The following is a 19,251-nucleotide window of genomic DNA, read 5'->3' as shown; positions in this document are numbered from 1 at the left end:
TGAATATCTTCACTCCTAAAGAATTCTCTGCGCCTATGGCTCACAATATAGTACCCCTTTTTTATCCGCTTAGAATATCTACATGTTTAATTTTGTGTCACTATACTTGGATCGTGTAACTTGTAACTGTATTTAAATAAGGAAAACGTGAAAGAGCTTGGTCCCTTCTAATTTCAACCCCGTTTGCTACCATAGGAGTATGCTAGGAAAAGCTAAATGCTAATAACATCTTTGGTCTTTTTGCATGGCTGAGCGCACGCAAAAAGACCAGACAGGTACAAATCAACTCGTCTAAGCTCAGGGAAGAACATATCTCAGTATGGAAAAACGAACTATTCCTTTAAATTTCTAGAACAGCAGCAACAATTGTCACCATTATGACACACACAAAAAAATGCTACTTTTGAAAAGGTTATGACAGCACTCTCTCTGGATTATTATTCTTCATCATCATGTCCAATTCCTATGTGTTTTTAATGATTTAAATGGTTTAATTTATTTGTATTTTCTTTCATACTCCTAATGTATACAGCAATAAAAGACAACTGTAATATAGTGTTTACCTTCATTTTATTTTGAAAACATTCATCAACATCATTTTATTATTTTTTGTTTTAACAATCATTAAACCAGTGGTTGTCAGGTAAATGGATCATGGTTTTCACTACCTGTTATAGTTCAAACAGCAATTTCTACTTTTATAATGATTTTATAATTCACTGTTAGCCTGTTAAGTAAAATACTTAAGTAAATATAGCTATTTTCACAAGAAAAAAACTGTAAAGATAATTTCTATTTTATTAGGAAGTTCACAAAAAAAGCAGGACAAAGACTGAAGTTGACAAAGTAGTTGTGATGGTGTGAAAAATGTGTTACATAATGAATGAAGGACAGGACACTACGAGTACATGGTCAGCTGCAGCCACTAGAAATAAAGGAGAAGGGGAAAAGAGTGAGCCCGATACTTTTTAACCAAAGAAATTAAAAAAAGAGAAAACATTTTTTCAAGGCTTTGATGTAAAACCTAAGTTAAAATTAACAGTTGTTTCCAAGTGTATCTACTGTCTGGTGCTCTTATTGTGAAAAGCTAGATTTGGAGGGTATTGTTCTGAGTGCACCATTGGAGAGATTAACGTATGAACTTAATCCACTGAAGAATTTCTTTTGTCTGGGAGACTATACAGTATATAAATGGTTGAAATGTTTCAACTCGTACAAACCTACTGTACATAACTGATTAGGTCAAAAGTAATGTAATAAGTTTGTGGTTTACCTCGAGAACATTGAGCTTGATTATTCCATCTCCATCTTTGTCAAAGGCATTGAAAGCTCCTGCAATCAACAGACAATCCTTCAGCACAAATGGAAATAAATTAAAAACAACTTAGTGTGTACTTACTGAACATTCCCTCCAGCCTCACAAAGCAGCAGATGTAACTGTCAAAGTCGATGTTGAGGTTTTCATCAGCGTATCGCAACGCTATTATGTCATATAACTGTTTCTTGAGCTGAAACCCTGGTGGAGGAATATGTTTATATCATTACGGTAAGTTCACATTGGGCTGAATGGTTAGTCCATTACACCATTGGTACAAGCATGAAAATATACACTGAACAAAATTATAAATGCAACACTTTTGTTTTTGCTCCCATTTTTCATGACCTGAACTCGAAGATCTAAAACATTTTCTATATACACAAAATACATATTTCTCTCAAATCTGTCGAAATCTTTGTTAATGAACACTTTTCCTTTGCAGAGATATTCCATGCCACCTCACAGGTGTGGCATATCAAGATGCTGATTAGACAGCATGGCTATTGCAGGTGTGCCTCAGGGTGGCAACAATAAAAGATAAGAAAACCAGTCAGTATCTGGTGTGACCACCATTCGCCTCACGCAGTGCAACACATGTCCTTCAGATAGAGTTGATCAGGTTGTTGATTGTGGCCTGTAGAATGTTGGTCCACTCCTCTTCAATGCCAGATATTGGCAGGAACTGGAACACGCTGTCGCATACGTCAATCCAGAGCATCCCAAACATGCTCAATGGGTGACATGTCCGGTAAGTATGCTGGCCATTCAAGAACTGGGATGTTTTCAGCTTCCAGGAATTTTGTACAGATCCTTGAAACATGGGGCCGTGCATTATCATGCTGCAACATGTAACAATGGGCCTCAGGATCTTGTCACGGTATCTCTGTGCATTCAAAATGCCATCATTAAAATGCAGCTGTGTTTGTTGTCCAAAACATATGCCTGTCCATACCATAACCCCACCTCCACCATGGGCCACTCCATCCACAACGTTGACATCAGCAAACTGCTCACCCACATGACTCCACACACGCTGTCATCTGCCCTGAACCGTGAAAACCAAAATTCATCCATGAAGAGAACATCTCTCCAACGTGCCAGACGCAAGTCGGTTACGACGACTAACTAGAGTCAGGTCGAGACCCCGATGAGGACAACAAGCATGCAGATGAGCTTCCCTGAGACGGTTTCTGACAGATTGTGCAGAATTTCTTTGGTTATGCAAACCAATTGTTGCAGCAGCTGTCTGGGTGGTTGGTCTCAGACGATCATGGAGGTGAACATGCTGGAATGTGGAGGTCTTGGGCTGGTGTGGTTAAACGTGGTCTGCGGTTGTGAGGCCAGTTGGATGTACTGCCAAATTCTCTGAAATTCCTTTGGAGATGGTTTATGATAGAGAAATGAACATTTAATTAACGAGCAGCAGCTGTGGTGGACATTCCTGTAGTCAGCATGCCAATTGCACGCTCCCTCAGAACTTGCGACATCTGCGGCATTGTGGTGTGTGATGAAACTGAATATTTTTAGAGTGGCCTTTTATTGTGGCCAGCCTAAGGCAATAATCATGCTGTCTAATCAGCATCTTGATATGCCACACCTGTGAGGTGGGATGAATTGTCTCTGCAAAGGAGAAGTGCTCACTAACAGATATAGACAGATTCATGAACAGTATTTGTGAGAAATAGGTCTTTTGTGTATGTAGAAAATGTTTTAGATCTTTGAGTTCAGCTCATGAAAAATGGGCGCAAAAACAAAAGTGTTGCGTTTATATTTTTGTTCAGTGTAGTTTTCCTGCAACGCTTACCTGCATCATTCACAGCGTTCCTCATCTCAAAACTACTAATGGAGCAGGAATTGTCCTTATCGTATCGTTTAAAGATCGCCTTCAAACAAAAGGAGATTGACAGTTATTAAAACTTGTTAAATGTCAGAGAAAGTTCATGATTCCTACCTGCCATTCTTTGATCTTTCTCCACAAGTGTTTGAACTCCTCCAGATTCAGTTTCCCTGTTCCATCCGTCTATAAATGGTTCAATCATGGAAAATGTACTCACCAAGATGATAGTTTGGAAAACTTTTCTTTTAGTCTGTCTTTTGTTGTTTACGTCCTATATTTTAGTTTTCCTTGCCCTGCCTGACAACCAAGGACAAACTCCCAGGCTAGCCGGTCAAATCTGCTGGGTTTTTATTTGAAGGATACGTCCATCAAAGCAATCATACTCCGACAAGTTTCCAGACTGAATCCATCAGACTTTATTTCACTGTCTGTAAACAAAAAACTGTTGAATGTCACATTGCATTGAGGATAGGAAAAAATACTATGAATACTTCATGTTAATACTCACGTTTGGCGAGAACGTTTTTCATGACCATTTTGAGTTCGTTGGCACAGATCTGCATGTCCTGAATAGAAAAACAAGGCCTGGATTATTTTCTTCGTTATTATGATTAACTCATAACAAAGATCTGGCATAATCACATTTAGTAACAGCTCTGTAATGTTTTTGGCCTTCATGTCTTTCTGTCATCGTTAAATGTCATCCTGCTTACTTACCTCACCGGAAATCTTTTGGTAGATAACTCTGAATTGTTTTTCTTCCTCGGTCTCTTCTTCGGGTTCCAACAGTTTTCGCTGAACAAAAAAAAAAACATTTTTACAAATAAGATATTCACAATCAGAAACAAAGACCTTTCCAGCAAGTTCAGTAATTACAGTAGTCATAAAGAGGTCAGAGCTAAGCAGAAAGTTCCCGTTAATGTGTTGTAATATTTGATGTTGGGATGCCAATCTCCACTCATGTGGTTTCTCTTTGCCTTGGGCACTGCCATCGCAACATGCCATGGCTTGTATATTTGGTTTCAAACTGCATTTCATTTGGCCTGAGAGGAAAACAGGTGCACTTGGACGTCACTTGGCTTCAATATTGATTCCCTTATTTCCCAGCTATGCTATTTGACAGGCATCAGGCTTTCATTTCACAGCACTCCACCTCCGGAGTTATGATGAGCTAAAGGGCACAGGTCATTGAGGTGCTTGGATAGCCACTTTAATGTTTTGTGCTGTTATCAGATACAGGTTCCTACCCTTGGTTTCTTTTTCTTTTCCCCCAGAATGCCATCATGCTGGATTTCTTTGTTGGCCTTTGCTCGGTCTGACACAAATACAATAGGCTGGCAAATGGAAGGGTTTTAAGAGAACGACAGAACATAAATAAATATTTATAGTTAATCTTATGCTTTTTTTAATATGTATGACTTAAGCACAAACTATATTTAGTTTTACCTTTTCCTTCTTCTTCTTCTTCTTGTCTTGCTGATGTCCAACAGGGCAAAAAATACAAAGTGGTGGGGGGGATTAGACAGAAGAAAAGTGATCATCCAAAAAGGTTATTAAAGTGTGTTGCCAGTTGATTGTGTCTCTATAATTCTGTTCAATTTATTTACTTGACTTTTGTGTTAATATTTGTATGGTTAATCGGTTAGCTGATTAGTTGATCAGTCGGTTGGTTAGCCAGGTGGTTGGTTGATTGGCCAAGGTTGGTAACTGATTTGGTAAAATGATCTGTCATTTAATTGGTTGGTTATTTAGTTGGTCGTTCAGTGTGTCGGTACATTATTTGGTTGGTTGGTTTGATACACATTATTTGTTATGGTTGATTATATGGTTTGGACAATGGGTTAGTTGGTTGGTCGGTTGCTTGGAAAGCTGTGGTTGGTAGGTCGGTCGGTGAGTTTGTCTGTTAATTAGTCATGGTTGATTGCTGATTTGGTAAAATGGTTTGTCATTTATTTAGTTGGTTATTTGATTGTCTGACCTTTTTGTTGGTTTGATGAACATATGATAATTTAGTTGGTTGGTTAATTGGTTTGGACAATGGGTAGCTTGGTTGGATGGTCGGTCGGTGGGGCGGTCTGTTGATTGGTCAAGGCTGGTCAATCATTTGCTAAAATGGTCGGTCATTTAATCGGTTATAATTGTTTTGGTTGGTTGAACACGTGATTATTTGGTCGCTTAATTGGTTTAGACAATGGGTTGGTTGGTTGGTTGAATGTTTAGTTGGCAGGTAGATCAATCAGTTAAGATTTGGTCAGGTAAGTTGATTAGCTTGATCGGTGGACTGGTTTGTTTGTAAGTTGGTTAGTCAGGTTGTCTGGGGATAGTTAGTTTGTTGGTTTTGTACCACTACTGGTTCTGTCAACATGTTACAAACCTGGTTTACGTTGGATTCAATAGTGCCCTCAGCTTCCCTGTGAAATCCAACAGACACGTTACAAACTTTTTGTGTATAAAGTGAATTTGATCAGTTCCCAAAAAACGCTCAGTGCCTTACTCTGATATGTTTTGATTCTCTGAGAAGACCCTGAGGATGAACTCGCCCTCTTGATGAGGTTCAAATGTTGTAGGAATGATGACGTACTCTCCTGGAGGCAGACGGAAACGCTCTGTCACCTCTCGCAGGTTGATGTAGGTTTTGCATTTTGCCTTTGAAGCTGTGTAGAGGAAGAAGTCTTTCTGCAAATGTTGATTTTGTTCTTGCATCTGATGGAAAAAGAGCAGTGATGCTTGTTTTAAAAGTCTAACCAACAAACACTGAGGGTTACTACCTTATTTAATGCATTCAGGCTTTATCAATACTTCCTTCAAATAGATCCTACCTCTTTTGGCACCTGCAAATACACAAAAGCAAAATGTCAAACCAGCTTCTGGGTATAGATCAATGCTAGATAGATTCAGGGAAAACTTCCCTATATTATCAATAAATACCTCATAGATGGAAAACCCAACTGTGAGGAATTTGGCCCCCTGACGACGCTGCATCCTTCTTCCTTTTTGCATCAAGGCCACAACTACAGTGCAGCCCACCTGTCCTCCCTCTGGTTCGTCATCCTCCTCATACAGCTGCAGCCGATACTGAGGGTTTGTCCAAAAAGTTTCTAGAAGATGCAAATGGTACATTAGACTCTGGTAATATTTAATTAGCACAATATATGTCTTGCACTGTTACTGTGATATAAAAAAATTCAACCTGGAAAGTTTCTGCAGCCGCCCGCCGAGCTGCCTCTGACCCAGCGACCCTCATGGACCGACACGGTCCAGCTGTGTCTTTCATCACCCTGTAGTGTGTCAGGCGTCAGGTTGCACATCTCCAGCTTGGTGAAATACTTCTTGAAATCCTCAAAGGACATCCTGAAGCAGAAAAAGTATGAGGAAAATCTGCGGTACTTGAGTCATTTTAAAATACATTTAGGTGTAAAATGCACATTGTGGATAAATTATTGGCAAAAAATGTTACCTGTACTTACCAGAACTCGCTCGCCTCTACAGTCAGTTTTTTTAGATTCTCCTTGTCCGCAATGGAAATGCTTTCCCACTCCTTTGAGCTGTGCCACATTTAGCAACATACAGTACATGCAAAGAATATAATGGCAACAAAAAAAAACAATGTTGGACATAGCTTAGTTTTAATTTCTGTTGTACCTTTTATAATTTCAACAAATGCAGAAATAAAATCATTCAAATTAGCTGCAGGTTTTGCATAGAACAATATTTGCACGGGACAAATTTGTAAATATTTTTTTCTTCCTTCAGTTTACGTCTTACTTTGCACTCCAGGGTCCCTTCCACAGGACCCAACCCCAGGGATTGCGCAACTGAATCAGCTGAACTTTGGTGTCCTTTGAAACTTCATCGCACTGCAAGAAAAATAAGCCTTTGTCTGCATTACTGGAACCAGTCCGATCCAAACCTGCAACCCTAACAAATCTAACTGGGTGTCTTACTACACCTCCTCCAGGCCTATGATGGAGTAGGCATGGCCTCTGACCAGGCCCAGTTCAGTCCTGGACTCCATCTCACTGGCAGAGAAAACCTGATGAACACAGCACATGTTAGAGAAAATCTTGCTTTTTGGTAGATTTAGGACTTCGTTCAGCATCACCTACATCTATGGAGCAGCCCATCAATGAGCCTCTGGCTAGCGCTTTCTTCATGATTTTGTAGAGGTCTTCAGGTGCTTCAGTGAGCTCGAAGAACTCTGTCACTCCACCTGTGAAGTCCTCCATAGCTTCTAAGGTGTTGCCACCTTTTAGTGCCTCGTAGGACCCATGCAACCTGAGAGAGGGATCAGTCATTGTGATCAGTGTAACTCCAGTGATTGAGGTTTGCTTTACTACAAGTTTAGATTATCCTTTGATCACACCTGAACACAGTATTAAGGGCAGTCCTTTTGGTCTTAATTGACTGTTCAGTATGAGTAGGTTTGATTATGAGGATGATTTTTCAGAACTAGTTTGTAGATTTTCTACAGTCCAATGATTTTCAAAACCTGGCCCATTATTTTTAATATGGAAGCTTTTCAGACCCTCACAAATTTCCTATATGTTGGAAATGTTTTTAGGAATTGTGCAATTTTCACAGTTTTCTTCTTCTAAGTAGTGATTTGGTTGGGAGGTTTCTCATAAAAAGGTCATATGATAATCAAATATCTGAAACGGGGACATTAATCGCTCTTGCTGACTTTGCAAAGGCCTTTTCCAATAACGCGCTCCAGAATTCATTCTGCCTGAAGGATTTGGTGAAAACCAGCTGGTTGTTGCAGGTGGGAATGCGGTCATCTACGATCACATCAATCCATTCTCCATAACGCCAGAACTGAGGAAAGAGGGAAGCAACGCAAACTGTTTTTAAACTTTATCAACTTTATCAACTAATTTGTAAAGTTGATAAAGATGCATTGTCATGATAAATGTAGAGTATGAACAGTAAATACATGCATTTACAACAGAATGCAAATCAGAAGATAGATGAGTATACCATTGAACAAAATGAATCAAATGCCTGTTTAAAACCTGGAAGTGGAAGATTCCTGCATAGTTTTCTGTGAAGCTCTGGTCTTGTGGAACCACTCTGTACAGCAGCTTCTCATTTAGCGTCAGGCAGGCGATGGCGGCAAGCAGCCAGCAGTCACCTGACAGCAGTAGATATCCCAGTTAAAAAGAATTATCAAGTCAACCCCTCATATATTAACTGCTGTCACACTTTAATGCAAGAAACTGGAAGAATAAGGATTCCATTTTTGACATCAAGGCCAATAGCTGAACTGAGATTGTTTCTCTATCAGGGCTCTTGTTAAGAGTGTTAGTGTAATATATTAGACAGAAAGTTAATGTTTTTATCCTGAAAGTTGATTTTTTTGAAGTGTGACGATTTAACTAAAATTGATTGCAAAATAACTTTATCCAAGCATTTCATAAACTGAACATCTTCCACGGAAAGGTTTTGTTGTTTCTAATATTACCTAGTTCTCCTTGACAGATGTCAGTCCTGCCGGCTCCATCGATGATGAACTGTGGATTTTTACAAATTTCCTAGAACAGACACACAAACATGGGGTTTCTGAGTATTAAAGCAGAACTAAGTAACTTTTTCACCTTAATAAATCATTCTTATAGTCCCTGTGAGGGTAATACAAGTGTTTATGGGTTGCTTGGGGGGTCTTTCCTGCCTCCAACCCAGTGGCAAGACGTACTTCAACCCAATACAAACCAATGCTGGATTATGACCTGTTAGGGTTTGTTCTGTGTCCCTTCCCCCTTGTTTTTTTGTTTCTCTGCAGGGCTGTTGGGTGACGGGGGCGTGGCTGAGACCTGCAGCAATGAGGCACACCTGATCCTTGTTGATGAGCCTGATACAAAAGCTCTGTTCAGTCCTCTCCACGCTGCCAGAAAATTCCGTCACGCTCGGTACTGTTAGAGTTGTTTTGTTTGAACACTAAGGATTTTTGATACTTACCTGTTTCCTCCTGTGCTCAGGATATCTTCTGTGCCTCACTGCGTTCCTGGGTCCGTCCGTTCCCAGCCAGCCTCCGTCACCTCAGCCACTTCGTTTTTTTTGTAAAATAAATTCTTAAAGCTTTCCTGTCTCCGTCTCCGCTTTGGGGTCCAACTTGAATCCTTAACAATGACCAGCCTCTTGGCTGCACACGGTTGTCTACAAATTCAGTTTTCTCTAACTTATATCAGGGCGGAGCCAGCAAAAAAAAGGCAGAGAAGACCTTTGTCCGAGGAATGGAGCATCTCCATGCAGTGACAGCTCAGCAGCAGCAACCACACACACTGTCGTTGCGCTCCATCAGGCAGCACACACACATATCCATCCATCCATCCATTTTCAGAGCCACTTTGTCAGCACACAAACAAACACATCACTCCCTTCTGTATTACTCCCACATCATTCATTTATTTTACTTGTCTTTCTTTCTCATGCTGTTCACATGGTCACATGGGACTATATGTGTGAAAGCACTCTTAGTGTCACTGTTGCATTAGGATTTTTCAGTGATCGGTTGCTACTGTATTGGGAGAGCAAAGGTGTGCATGTAGCTGTGGGGTGGGGCAGGTGGCGGGGGTGCACAGTTTTTACAACAGTAACAGATACCTTTGGGGGAACCTTAAGCGCATGTTACTTAGTTCTGCTTTAAGATATTTGGAATAATGACTTTGCTGAATACAATTCTGCGTTAAGTGTATCACAAATACGGGAAAAGATGTTTTCAGATTGCTTTAAAACAGGAGTGAAACTCTAGGTTTTTGTCCTACATCAGGTATTCTAAACTATTTTATGGAAGGACGTTGAAATATTGCTTTGAACCTAAGTTTGACAAATGTAGGTTTTCAATCTTGTTTCACCTCATTGTAGGTGTGATCAAATATAAGAAGTCACCTGAGAAATTGGAGTCATATTGCCAACATCTGCAGGATTTAATCTTTTAATCTCTGCACTGAGAGGCAGCAACACTAACCGATGCACCACCACACAGCTAATCCAAAGAAGATATTTTATTTTTTTTAATTAAAAAATGTAGAATTTGTCAACACTCGTAATTGACTGCATGTAAGCATGTGTCAGGGCAAAATTGTTAGTTATGTTTATTAACATATTTACTCATAGACCTTATTCTTTTTAAGGCTTTAAGTTGAGACTTTTCATTTCTGCTGTCTCATGTTTTCTGCTCTCTTCTCGAGGTCAGCTTCCCAAAACACATCTTATCCCTCAGACACAGAGGCATGACACACTCACATGCCTACACACACTCACATAGTCACACATACACACCCAATACACATCCATTCATACACACAAACACCATACACGCACACACCTCCAACACTCACGACAATCAGGAGATACCAGAGAACTGGTTGTTTTGACCTAAAGAAGAAACTGTCTCTTTTCACCCTCTTCTTTCACCTCCACCCTGTCCTCTTTATCTCCTGGGGGGAGGAGGGAGGGGGACTGAGGGGGAATATACGTGATGAGTTAGAACTGTGCCACTCTGTCATCGGACGTCCGCCGGGGGCGGTCACTAATTTTGTCCATCTTTGTACTCCTTTTTATTTAGTTTTATAATAAACCTTTTTTATAAAATCATCAATGCCTCGCCTGGACTCCATCATTCAACCAGAGCAATAAATTATGTCTCCAAATGAGGTCAACCGCAAATTTGCCGTGACACATGACTCTAATATTGAATTGCAGAAGTATCTGTGCCTGTTCACATCACTGGAGCACAAACCCAGCCCTCATGTTCATTACATTCTGATGAGGAAGCAGCTGTTCAAAGGTCAGCTGGTCATGACCCTGTGTGTCTGTGGTAATGCTGGTCAATGTGGAAAACCAACTCATCATATAATGGACACTTACAATGAGTTAAGTTATTTTCACTCTGCTTTTTGTATTTATTGTATTGAGGAGACAGTGAATCTGTACTGTAACTAACTATTGTCATAGTCGTGCTATAATCTACTTTTGTCTTTTCTTTACAGATACATACAATATCTTTCAATGGCTAATTAGGCTAATACTTTAACCCTTTTGCCAGAATATGTTTAATAATCAGAAAATCACTTAAATGCTAAATGCTACAATGAGGCTAACATATTATACATGTTTTGAAGGTAAGTGAAGCTGTTAAGTTGTATTTTGATTTCAATATAGAGCTGTAGAACTTAATAATGTATGATGTTTTTTTATTTTTATTTATTCAGTTCATTTCCGACATGGTTGCATTCACAGAAATTCATTTGACATTCAGAGCAAAATCACTTCATTGTTTTTTTTTTTTTTTGTTTTTTTTTTTATGTTTTAAATGCTTATGTGGTGAGTTGAGGTTTTATTGTTAAATTTGATGCACTGTCTTTAGCTATATTTGTCAAATATTTCATTTTAACATATTGGGTAATTGAATGGCGTGTACCCTGAAAACATGGGGATTGGTTTCAATTATTCCTCCACTGATCACAGCCAGCTCTGTGAAAACACAGGCTCATGTTCTGAATTTAAAGCACGCTCTGCTGCTGACCTCCCAATGAGGGATTCACGTATCACTAATGTCAGATGAATATCTCACGACATTCATCATCTGTAGTCAGGCTGTAATCAAGCCTATAGATTCTGTATCACACAAGACTGACACTGCAAACATATAAAAAATAAAGGATTCTTAAGTATGGTTTTTTATTTAGATGACTGGAGTGCATATAAATTGACTAATTTTCTAAAAATACCTTGAGACTCACCCATATTTAGCCATAAAATATGAGAGGAAACACTATAGTGATTTTATAAGCCATCAGTCTCAGTACTCCTCCTGGGTCATGGAAAACATGCAGATACATTTAAGCATGTACATGTGTGTAATAGTGTATAACTTGTGTATACATGTCCAAACACACACACACACACACACACACATTTATATATGTTGTTTGTGTGCAGGTGATCGTGTGATGTAGGTTTGCTTATTTAGTATAAACAGTGATGTTGTATAAGTAAAGTTGTGCATTGTTCACACAGTTTGCGTCCATGCACAACCATGAATTCCAAATTTGTTATACATGATATACAACAATTGAACGTTTTGTTTTTAAAAATTTGTTTTAAATAACTTAGAAGAATGGGCAAGTGTAGGGAATTGAACTACAGTGAAACCATGTGATCAGAGCATCAGCAAACCTGAAGCCCTTTAAGTGATGCACATGAGAAGCATGGGTGCAAATTGTACAAGATTGGAGTAAATAACTGTAAATAACTTTTTCGATAGGCTAGCACAACAGTAATGAACTCTATTACAAACCTGGAAGCCTAATTTTACAGAGCAATGGCTCTCAAAGCAGCGGACATGTTGCCCTGGGTGTACATAATGACACTATAGAATATTTTTATATTTATGTTGCATACAGCACTGGCTAGCATCGCTAGAAAAAGTAACATTCTAATGTTGTAGACGACAAATATATGTGTTTATATTGGGCATACAGTTTCAGATTGTTATTATTGTTTCATTATGTTAAATACAAAGACAGCTCAACTGAAAGATATGTTATATGTTAACTTTACTGGAGATGTTTTAGAAGCTGACGATGCAATAAAAACACTTTAAACTCACGCTTGTGGACATCGACATTTTTGACAAACTGTGACAGACTGATTACTTTAAGTGGTTTTACGGTTTTAGGTTAACGGCATCTGATGATTGTCATGATAGTATAGATTTATCCCGATTTAAGGTATTTTCCTTGTTCAGCTGGAAAGCAGGCAGTGTGCGCTCACTGCCATTTTCAAAGTCCAATTTCTTGTTTCCTGGTAAGTTATTCCCTCTTCTACACCACTAGACTGTAAGTTTTTTTGTTAGTTGTTGTTTTTTTTTTGTCTGTTAGCCGGATTGCGTGAAAAGTACTGAACAGATTTTGACCATTGATTAACCAAAGATAGACCTTACACGATGAAAGATTCTATTCATTTTTGGATGGCATCGGATCAGTGTAGTGATTTAAAAAATCGAAACATCATTGGCAAAATTGAAAGGAATTCTTATCTTATCTTATCATAATTGATCATTCAAAAAATTCCAATCTTGAGTTTAATCTGGATCAACTCCACATTGCACATTTCATCGCGATTAAAATAAATAAAAGAATAAATAAATAGGGGAAATGTCCATATATTTGGACCTACTGTATTGTTTTTTAATTGAATATAAAAAATTTTTCAAGCCCTTTAAGTGTGAATGGTCATTATACTATGATCAGGATCACTAACCCAGATCACTGCCAATATCTGGAAAATATGATATTTGGTGCTTGGTGGAGGCTTGTGCTCTCTGAGTGTTCCTGTCTCTAGATTTAGACCAACTCATATCTTATCATTTTCAACAAGCCACAGCACCTGATCATTAAAGTGTATCTCCCCTTATTATTATGCTTTAATATTACTCTGATGTTAAATTATATTATTTTTTTCTCCATTAGTGTTTGGTGAGGCTTTCTCCTCTGTCTGTGTTCATATCTAAAGTTGGCCTGGCCCTGGTTTGTCTCCTCATTCCCAGTGATTTCTGCTAAACGTTCTTTTAATTTTAGCCTTTAGGGGCAACAAGTGGGAACTATGTTCTTTTAATGGTGTTGGAAAACTATACCAAACCATTTCGGAGATCTGAAGTGCCGTACATCTTATGTGTTTAAAACTTTATGGCCTTTGCTGAGTTGCCACAATGTTTGTGGCAGAGCGAGTTGCACTGTGTAAGTGTCAGCTGTCCGTGATGGTAGAAGGTGATAACGCAGAGCTATCCAACAACAACCACTGAGCCACAACAACTTGACACTCCACTCATGTGCTGTGGAGGAAGTGTTGAAATACAAGAGGATCTTGAGCAGGAGCTTTTCTAAACTTGTACATTGTAGTTGGAGCTTTTGATGACAGAGGTCTGATACTCCGCTAGGGTTTCGTTTATTCAGACAACTTTTTCAGGAAATTTACTTTGATTCCCTGACATGTTTCGACTGCCAACTGACGTGATTTGGTGTTCGGCAGTGGTCTGACAACGCACACTTGAGATTTTCCCGTTGTGCCTTTTCTTTCCTCATCCTTGTGAGTCGTCCTGCTGTCTCTTTTCCACACTCCCTGCGATGTTAGTTTTTCCTTGTATTAAACATTCTTCCTGTTTCTCTTATATATGTGCATTGGCATGACATGCATGGAATTTCATATATTACGTACAGGAAAATCTGAAGTCTGCAATATTAGCCCACTGCAGAACACTAAATCATGTCATGGATTGGGACAACGCAAAAATAATTGGGACAAGAGGAAACAAACACAAACGCTGGATCAAAGAATCCATCGAGATCAGGAAGTGGAGCTTTACTCTCCCACACCTGGGCTGCATCCGAATAGTCCCTCCTATCTCCTTTCTTATCCACTTTTCCATAACTTCATGGACGACATCACGGGGTTAAGGAAAGGTGTTAGGAGAGGAGTAGGAGAAGGCCATCACGTTTGTTTTGACAATCAGACGCACTTCCACTAGGTGACGTAATAATCTGACGGCCGCGAAGGTTAGAGACGTCTGCCGTGGTAAAAAAACAACAAATTTCCAAAAATGAACAACTAAAAGCACATTTATGACACTTTCCGCTGATATAAACTCAAAAATCATAAGGTTTGAATGTAAATCAAAGGAAAAGAGGCGACCAGGCTATGAGGAGCAAAAGTAAAACTAACAGAACGTCACATTGAGAATGGTTGCTCACACTCACCCTCCACTCAGAATTACTGTATGAATTATGTTGAATAAAATAGTGTCTGTTTTACATCAGTTATAATCTGATATGTCTTACATATAATAAGATATAGGTTTTAGATTATTGCATTGGTACGGTCATCGTGAGTTTCCGTGAGTGCCCAGGTGTGTGTTCCCCTTTAAATGTTGTCGCCGCAAGGAATTGTGGGTCAGCATTATCTCGTCTCCTTTGGTAAAGGATGCAGTGTTTCCTAGGCTAAAGGAGGTAAAAAAGGAAGTATTGAGCCTCTTTTCCTTATTCAGCACTCAGACACTCTTTATCACGGCCGCCATTTAAACACTATTCGGACGCAGCCCTGGACTCTCATCTGGCGACAGGAGGCGTGGCCAGCCTGACAGAACTCTCAAGTTGGCCACACCTGGAAAGAACTCAAAAGCACATATCAAGCGATCAGTAGATGCCTCGGAGGAAGACTGACAGTTGTCTGTCGAAGCTTGTCAGAAGATCAAAGTCAATTTCAAAGTAAATTCTCTGAAAAAAGTTTGTCTGAATTAATTCAAACTTACCATACTGTATTTGAAGAAATAAAACAAAATGAACTTGTTGGAGTGTGATACTCACTGACGGACGCTTCCACTCGAACTTCATTGAAGGCTTGTGACTGTAGAACAGTGAGGTGTCATCTGCTGGGAACAGAGGGTCTTCAAATGTAACCTTCTTCTTCACATATTTATCTCTTAGCTCCAAAAAAGTCTTGAGTCGCCGGGCATCTTTTACAGCCTCGTTTCTGCTGAGGATTGCAGAGTAGATTGAGTTGGTCCCAACTGGAGGATAATCAGTTTTGACGTCCGGCAGAGAGGATGCTTCACTTTCAAAAAGCACCTTCACATTTGTTTCTTCATCCACGACCACTCGACTTTTCTCATCCCCCATTTTGTCAGCCGTTGCGCCGTCCGACAGTTTCAAAAAGCAACCGTGCGTTTCTTTCTTAGCAAATATGGTGTTGCAAAACCCTTTAGTGTTTCCTGTATCCTCTGTGACACTACAGGTCTCTATTAGTTCCTCTACTTGCAGGGAAAACACAGCCGCTGCTCGTGGACAGTCACCAACCAAACTCTCACACCAGTTTGCACTTGTGTTCCAGGCTCTAAATATAGGAGCATTTAAAGGAGGGGAGGAGACTTCTCAAGAGATACCCTAACTAAAAAACTTCCCCCAGTCATAGTGCTGGAAATTTCTAGAAAAACACAATATTTGTGCACGACTTCCAAAATAAGATGCTTTATAAATAACTCCAGCAAATAAATTCACATTTAAATCAGGTAAACTCGGTGCAATTTTATGATCCTCTGCATTACTCTATTATTCTTTCTTACTTGAACTTCTGAACTCAACCAGGTAGTGTAATGTCCCAATACTTTTGAGCTGATCTGATATACAATCTGAGTTTGTGTGTAGTGATATTCCATCTTCATTTGATTTTGGACGCTTATACATGGACGCCTGTTTACGTTACTGGGAAAATAAAAACTAGGATTATATAGAAGTCATAACCATTAGATATTTTAACACACAAGTGGCAGCAGATGCTTGACTAGGTGTCTGCTGCTAAGATAGATGACAAAGATATACCGGAGTACTTTGGATGTGGCTATATGAATTATTGAACACAATGCATACAAATTCACACTGCTGCGCAAAGGCCACATTGAAGGCATTCGAAGTGAAAAGAGGCCCTGGTATTAAAAATAGAAACTGATGTGTCTGAGCGCCAAATGGAGAATTCTCTTCAATAATCATGACTTTGGTTTTACATAATTAGGACTTTTTACTTATATATATGAAATAAAAAGTAATCAGATAATATATGACATATGTTGTAGTTATGCCATTGTATCTCATAATTAGGAGTTTTTAATAAAAAAATGCATTTTTTTTAATGGTTGTAACTTGTGGAGGTAGATTGACTTCATTAATTTCGTTAAAAAATCCTATACATCAACGCCTTTTTCTTTGATCAAAATTTGTTTGATTGCTTGAATCAAAAAAATGTTTTCAGTCAAAAAAACCAACAAAAAACGTCACTTCAATTCAAAACAAACACACATTTTAAATTTTTAAAAAAAGTGTTGGATGCAATCGCGTATTTGAAACCCAAAAAGTTGCATTTGAACACTTGTTTACCTTCATTGAAAAGGTGTTTTTAATTTTCTTTTGATTGAAAATGCTTTTGTGATTGAATTATAAAGACACAAATCTACCTCCATATGTCACAATGTACAACCTGCGCTCCTGTTTTCCTCCATCTCTCCAACTCTACAAATCATAAGAAATAAATGAACTTTTACTAGTCTGTCTGCTTTTGGGTCCTCATTTTCATTCGTGACACCATAGGTAATGCTCAGCTCTGCTGCTCATCCCACAAATGCAGCACCAAATGGAAGTACATTTAAGATTTGTTGCCAAGAAGCATTATTACAACAACAATCTACCAAACACAAATTTTCTTACTTTTTGTCCACAGTATAGCTCAAAGGTCTGCAACCCATGCTCTGGAGCCACGTGTGGCTCTTTCATCCCTCTGCTGTGGCTCCCTGTGGCTTTCTGGAAAAAACTAAATCAGGTCTGTGTATTTACTGTATACATCAAGGGAGATTCAGACTTTACCTTGGAGAGGAATCTATATCAGATAGGACTCAAACAGTGTCCATATAACCCAAACCTCACTGCATCATCTTTTGGGGATTATCCAGGCCATACCCCATGAAGGAGCTTTGACTACTTTTTTATACTCAGGCTAGAGTAAGTTTCATAAAATGTTCAAGAAAAGTCCCCTTGCAGAGTTCGAACCCACAAATGTTCATGAAGTGACCATGAAACTGAAGTTCGGCTTTTTGTTCTTGAATACAAAAAGAACTCAAATGGACATTTAGTACTTTATTTAAAGATAAGCCTCAAGTCTTTTTTCCAGAGTTCAAAATATTTTTGCTACATACACAAATGAAACTGTTCTTTGTAGCAGTTAACTGATTTCATAAATGCAACACACTATGGTTTGTTTATATACAGCATAAAGGTACAAACAAATACGAAAATCACGCTGTATGCAGGTTTATCTTCATTTTAATGTTAAAAGGGTTTGTGGCTTCTAATGCTTTCTTTTCTGTTGGAAAACGGGTCCAAATGACACTTTGACTGATAAAGCTGGTTTAAAACTGGGGGGTATTTCATCAAAATGTTCATTAAGAGTGCCAGGCCTACGGTTTAAACCTGGTTTTCTATTTCATTTAACTCCTCTCAGCTTGGAGCTCCCCAGCTGAGCCAAGCCAGCTGACAGTGTTTAGCTTAAAGCTGCAATATGTAATTGTTTTTGCCGTATCTTTGAGCATATTGTAATCCAAAGTGTTCTGAGAGGACAGTGAATCTCATCTCCTTCTCCCGGCTCTGTAAATTAAGTTTGTAAATCCAGGAGAGTGACGCTGGATGTCAGCCAATCAGAGATCTTTCTTCAAACACGTGTGATCCATGAGCTGTTTTAAGCGTTACTATTGGCTTCTCATCTGAAGTCAGGTGCTTTAACCTGGTCAGGAGCAGATTTGCGCCACGGACTGTGTTAGCATGGTAGCTAAGGTGTTTTCTCTTTGATTAAACTGTCGTTCCAGTTAGAATCCGGTGTCACGGACTGAGTTGACCTCGTACTGAGATTGATTATGAGCATGCACACTGCACGAAAATGAATTTTTGCTAGTTCCGCTGTGATTTTTAATACTTCCGCCGCGCTGAGTGAGTGACAATCTCAGTCAACAACTTGAGTAAAATAATAGTGTCTCATGCAGCAATTTCAATATGAATAGGAATAGTTTACTCTAAAAAAAACAAAAAAAAACATGATTGTAATATACATTGCAATAAATAGCAGTTAACCGAATGTAACTTTACAATAATAAGCTGTTGTATTCATATAAATTATCAATCTGATCATAACAATCATATATTTTTTTTAATCATTTTTTAAAATCAGTACAGCAATCTCTGTATGACATTGCGCATAGCAATTCCAGCATGGGTACGTCTCAGTACGTAGCAGTCACGTACTGAGATTGTAAAATAATCCCAGCACGGAGGTAAACTCACAGTCCGTTACACCGGTTAAACGGAGCCGGTGTCACGGACTGAGTTCACGTCGTACTGAGATTGTGTATGCACATATATGAGCATGCGCGCACACGCGCACTGCCGGAAAATAAATGTTTGCTAAAAAAAAAAAAGTTTATTTTTGTTTTCAAAGTTAACGGACACGTGTTTTATTTGTTTGTTGGATTATGTTAGGGTTAGGGTTATAATCTCAGCACGGA

General features: G+C 38.9%; 1 protein-coding gene across 6 annotated transcripts; it reads right to left on the bottom strand.

Annotated features, from left to right (window-relative positions):
- Positions 1-780: 780 nt before the first annotated feature.
- On the bottom strand, positions 781-15,829 carry capn3b (calpain 3b). Of its 6 annotated transcripts, XM_028439253.1 has the most exons (23): positions 15,518-15,829; positions 8,617-8,686; positions 8,168-8,286; positions 7,837-7,970; positions 7,262-7,430; positions 7,105-7,188; positions 6,921-7,012; positions 6,623-6,700; positions 6,346-6,506; positions 6,084-6,253; positions 5,975-5,986; positions 5,650-5,858; positions 5,530-5,566; positions 4,602-4,631; positions 4,403-4,489; positions 3,873-3,950; positions 3,664-3,721; positions 3,519-3,583; positions 3,270-3,338; positions 3,123-3,201; positions 1,400-1,516; positions 1,274-1,332; positions 781-925 (listed from the first exon to the last, which is right to left on the bottom strand). In XM_028439253.1, the coding sequence occupies exons 1-23, from the start codon at positions 15,827-15,829 to the stop codon at positions 899-901; spliced, it is 2,316 nt and encodes a 771-aa protein (XP_028295054.1). In that variant the 3' UTR covers positions 781-898. The 6 variants fall into 6 exon arrangements, with proteins under 6 accessions (XP_028295054.1, XP_028295055.1, XP_028295056.1 ...); XM_028439254.1 differs by lacking the exons at positions 8,617-8,686; positions 15,518-15,829 and having other exon boundaries at positions 7,837-8,025; positions 8,168-8,238; XM_028439255.1 differs by lacking the exons at positions 6,921-7,012; positions 7,105-7,188; positions 7,262-7,430; ... (2 more) ...; positions 8,617-8,686; positions 15,518-15,829 and having other exon boundaries at positions 6,613-6,891.
- Positions 15,830-19,251: the final 3,422 nt, after the last annotated feature.

This window comes from Gouania willdenowi, chromosome 24 (genome assembly GCF_900634775.1).
Source record: "Gouania willdenowi chromosome 24, fGouWil2.1, whole genome shotgun sequence".
Taxonomy (NCBI): Eukaryota; Metazoa; Chordata; class Actinopteri; order Blenniiformes; family Gobiesocidae; genus Gouania; species Gouania willdenowi.
The sequence above is the reverse complement of the archived record's forward strand: the minus strand, read 5'-3'. Positions and strand labels throughout refer to the sequence as shown.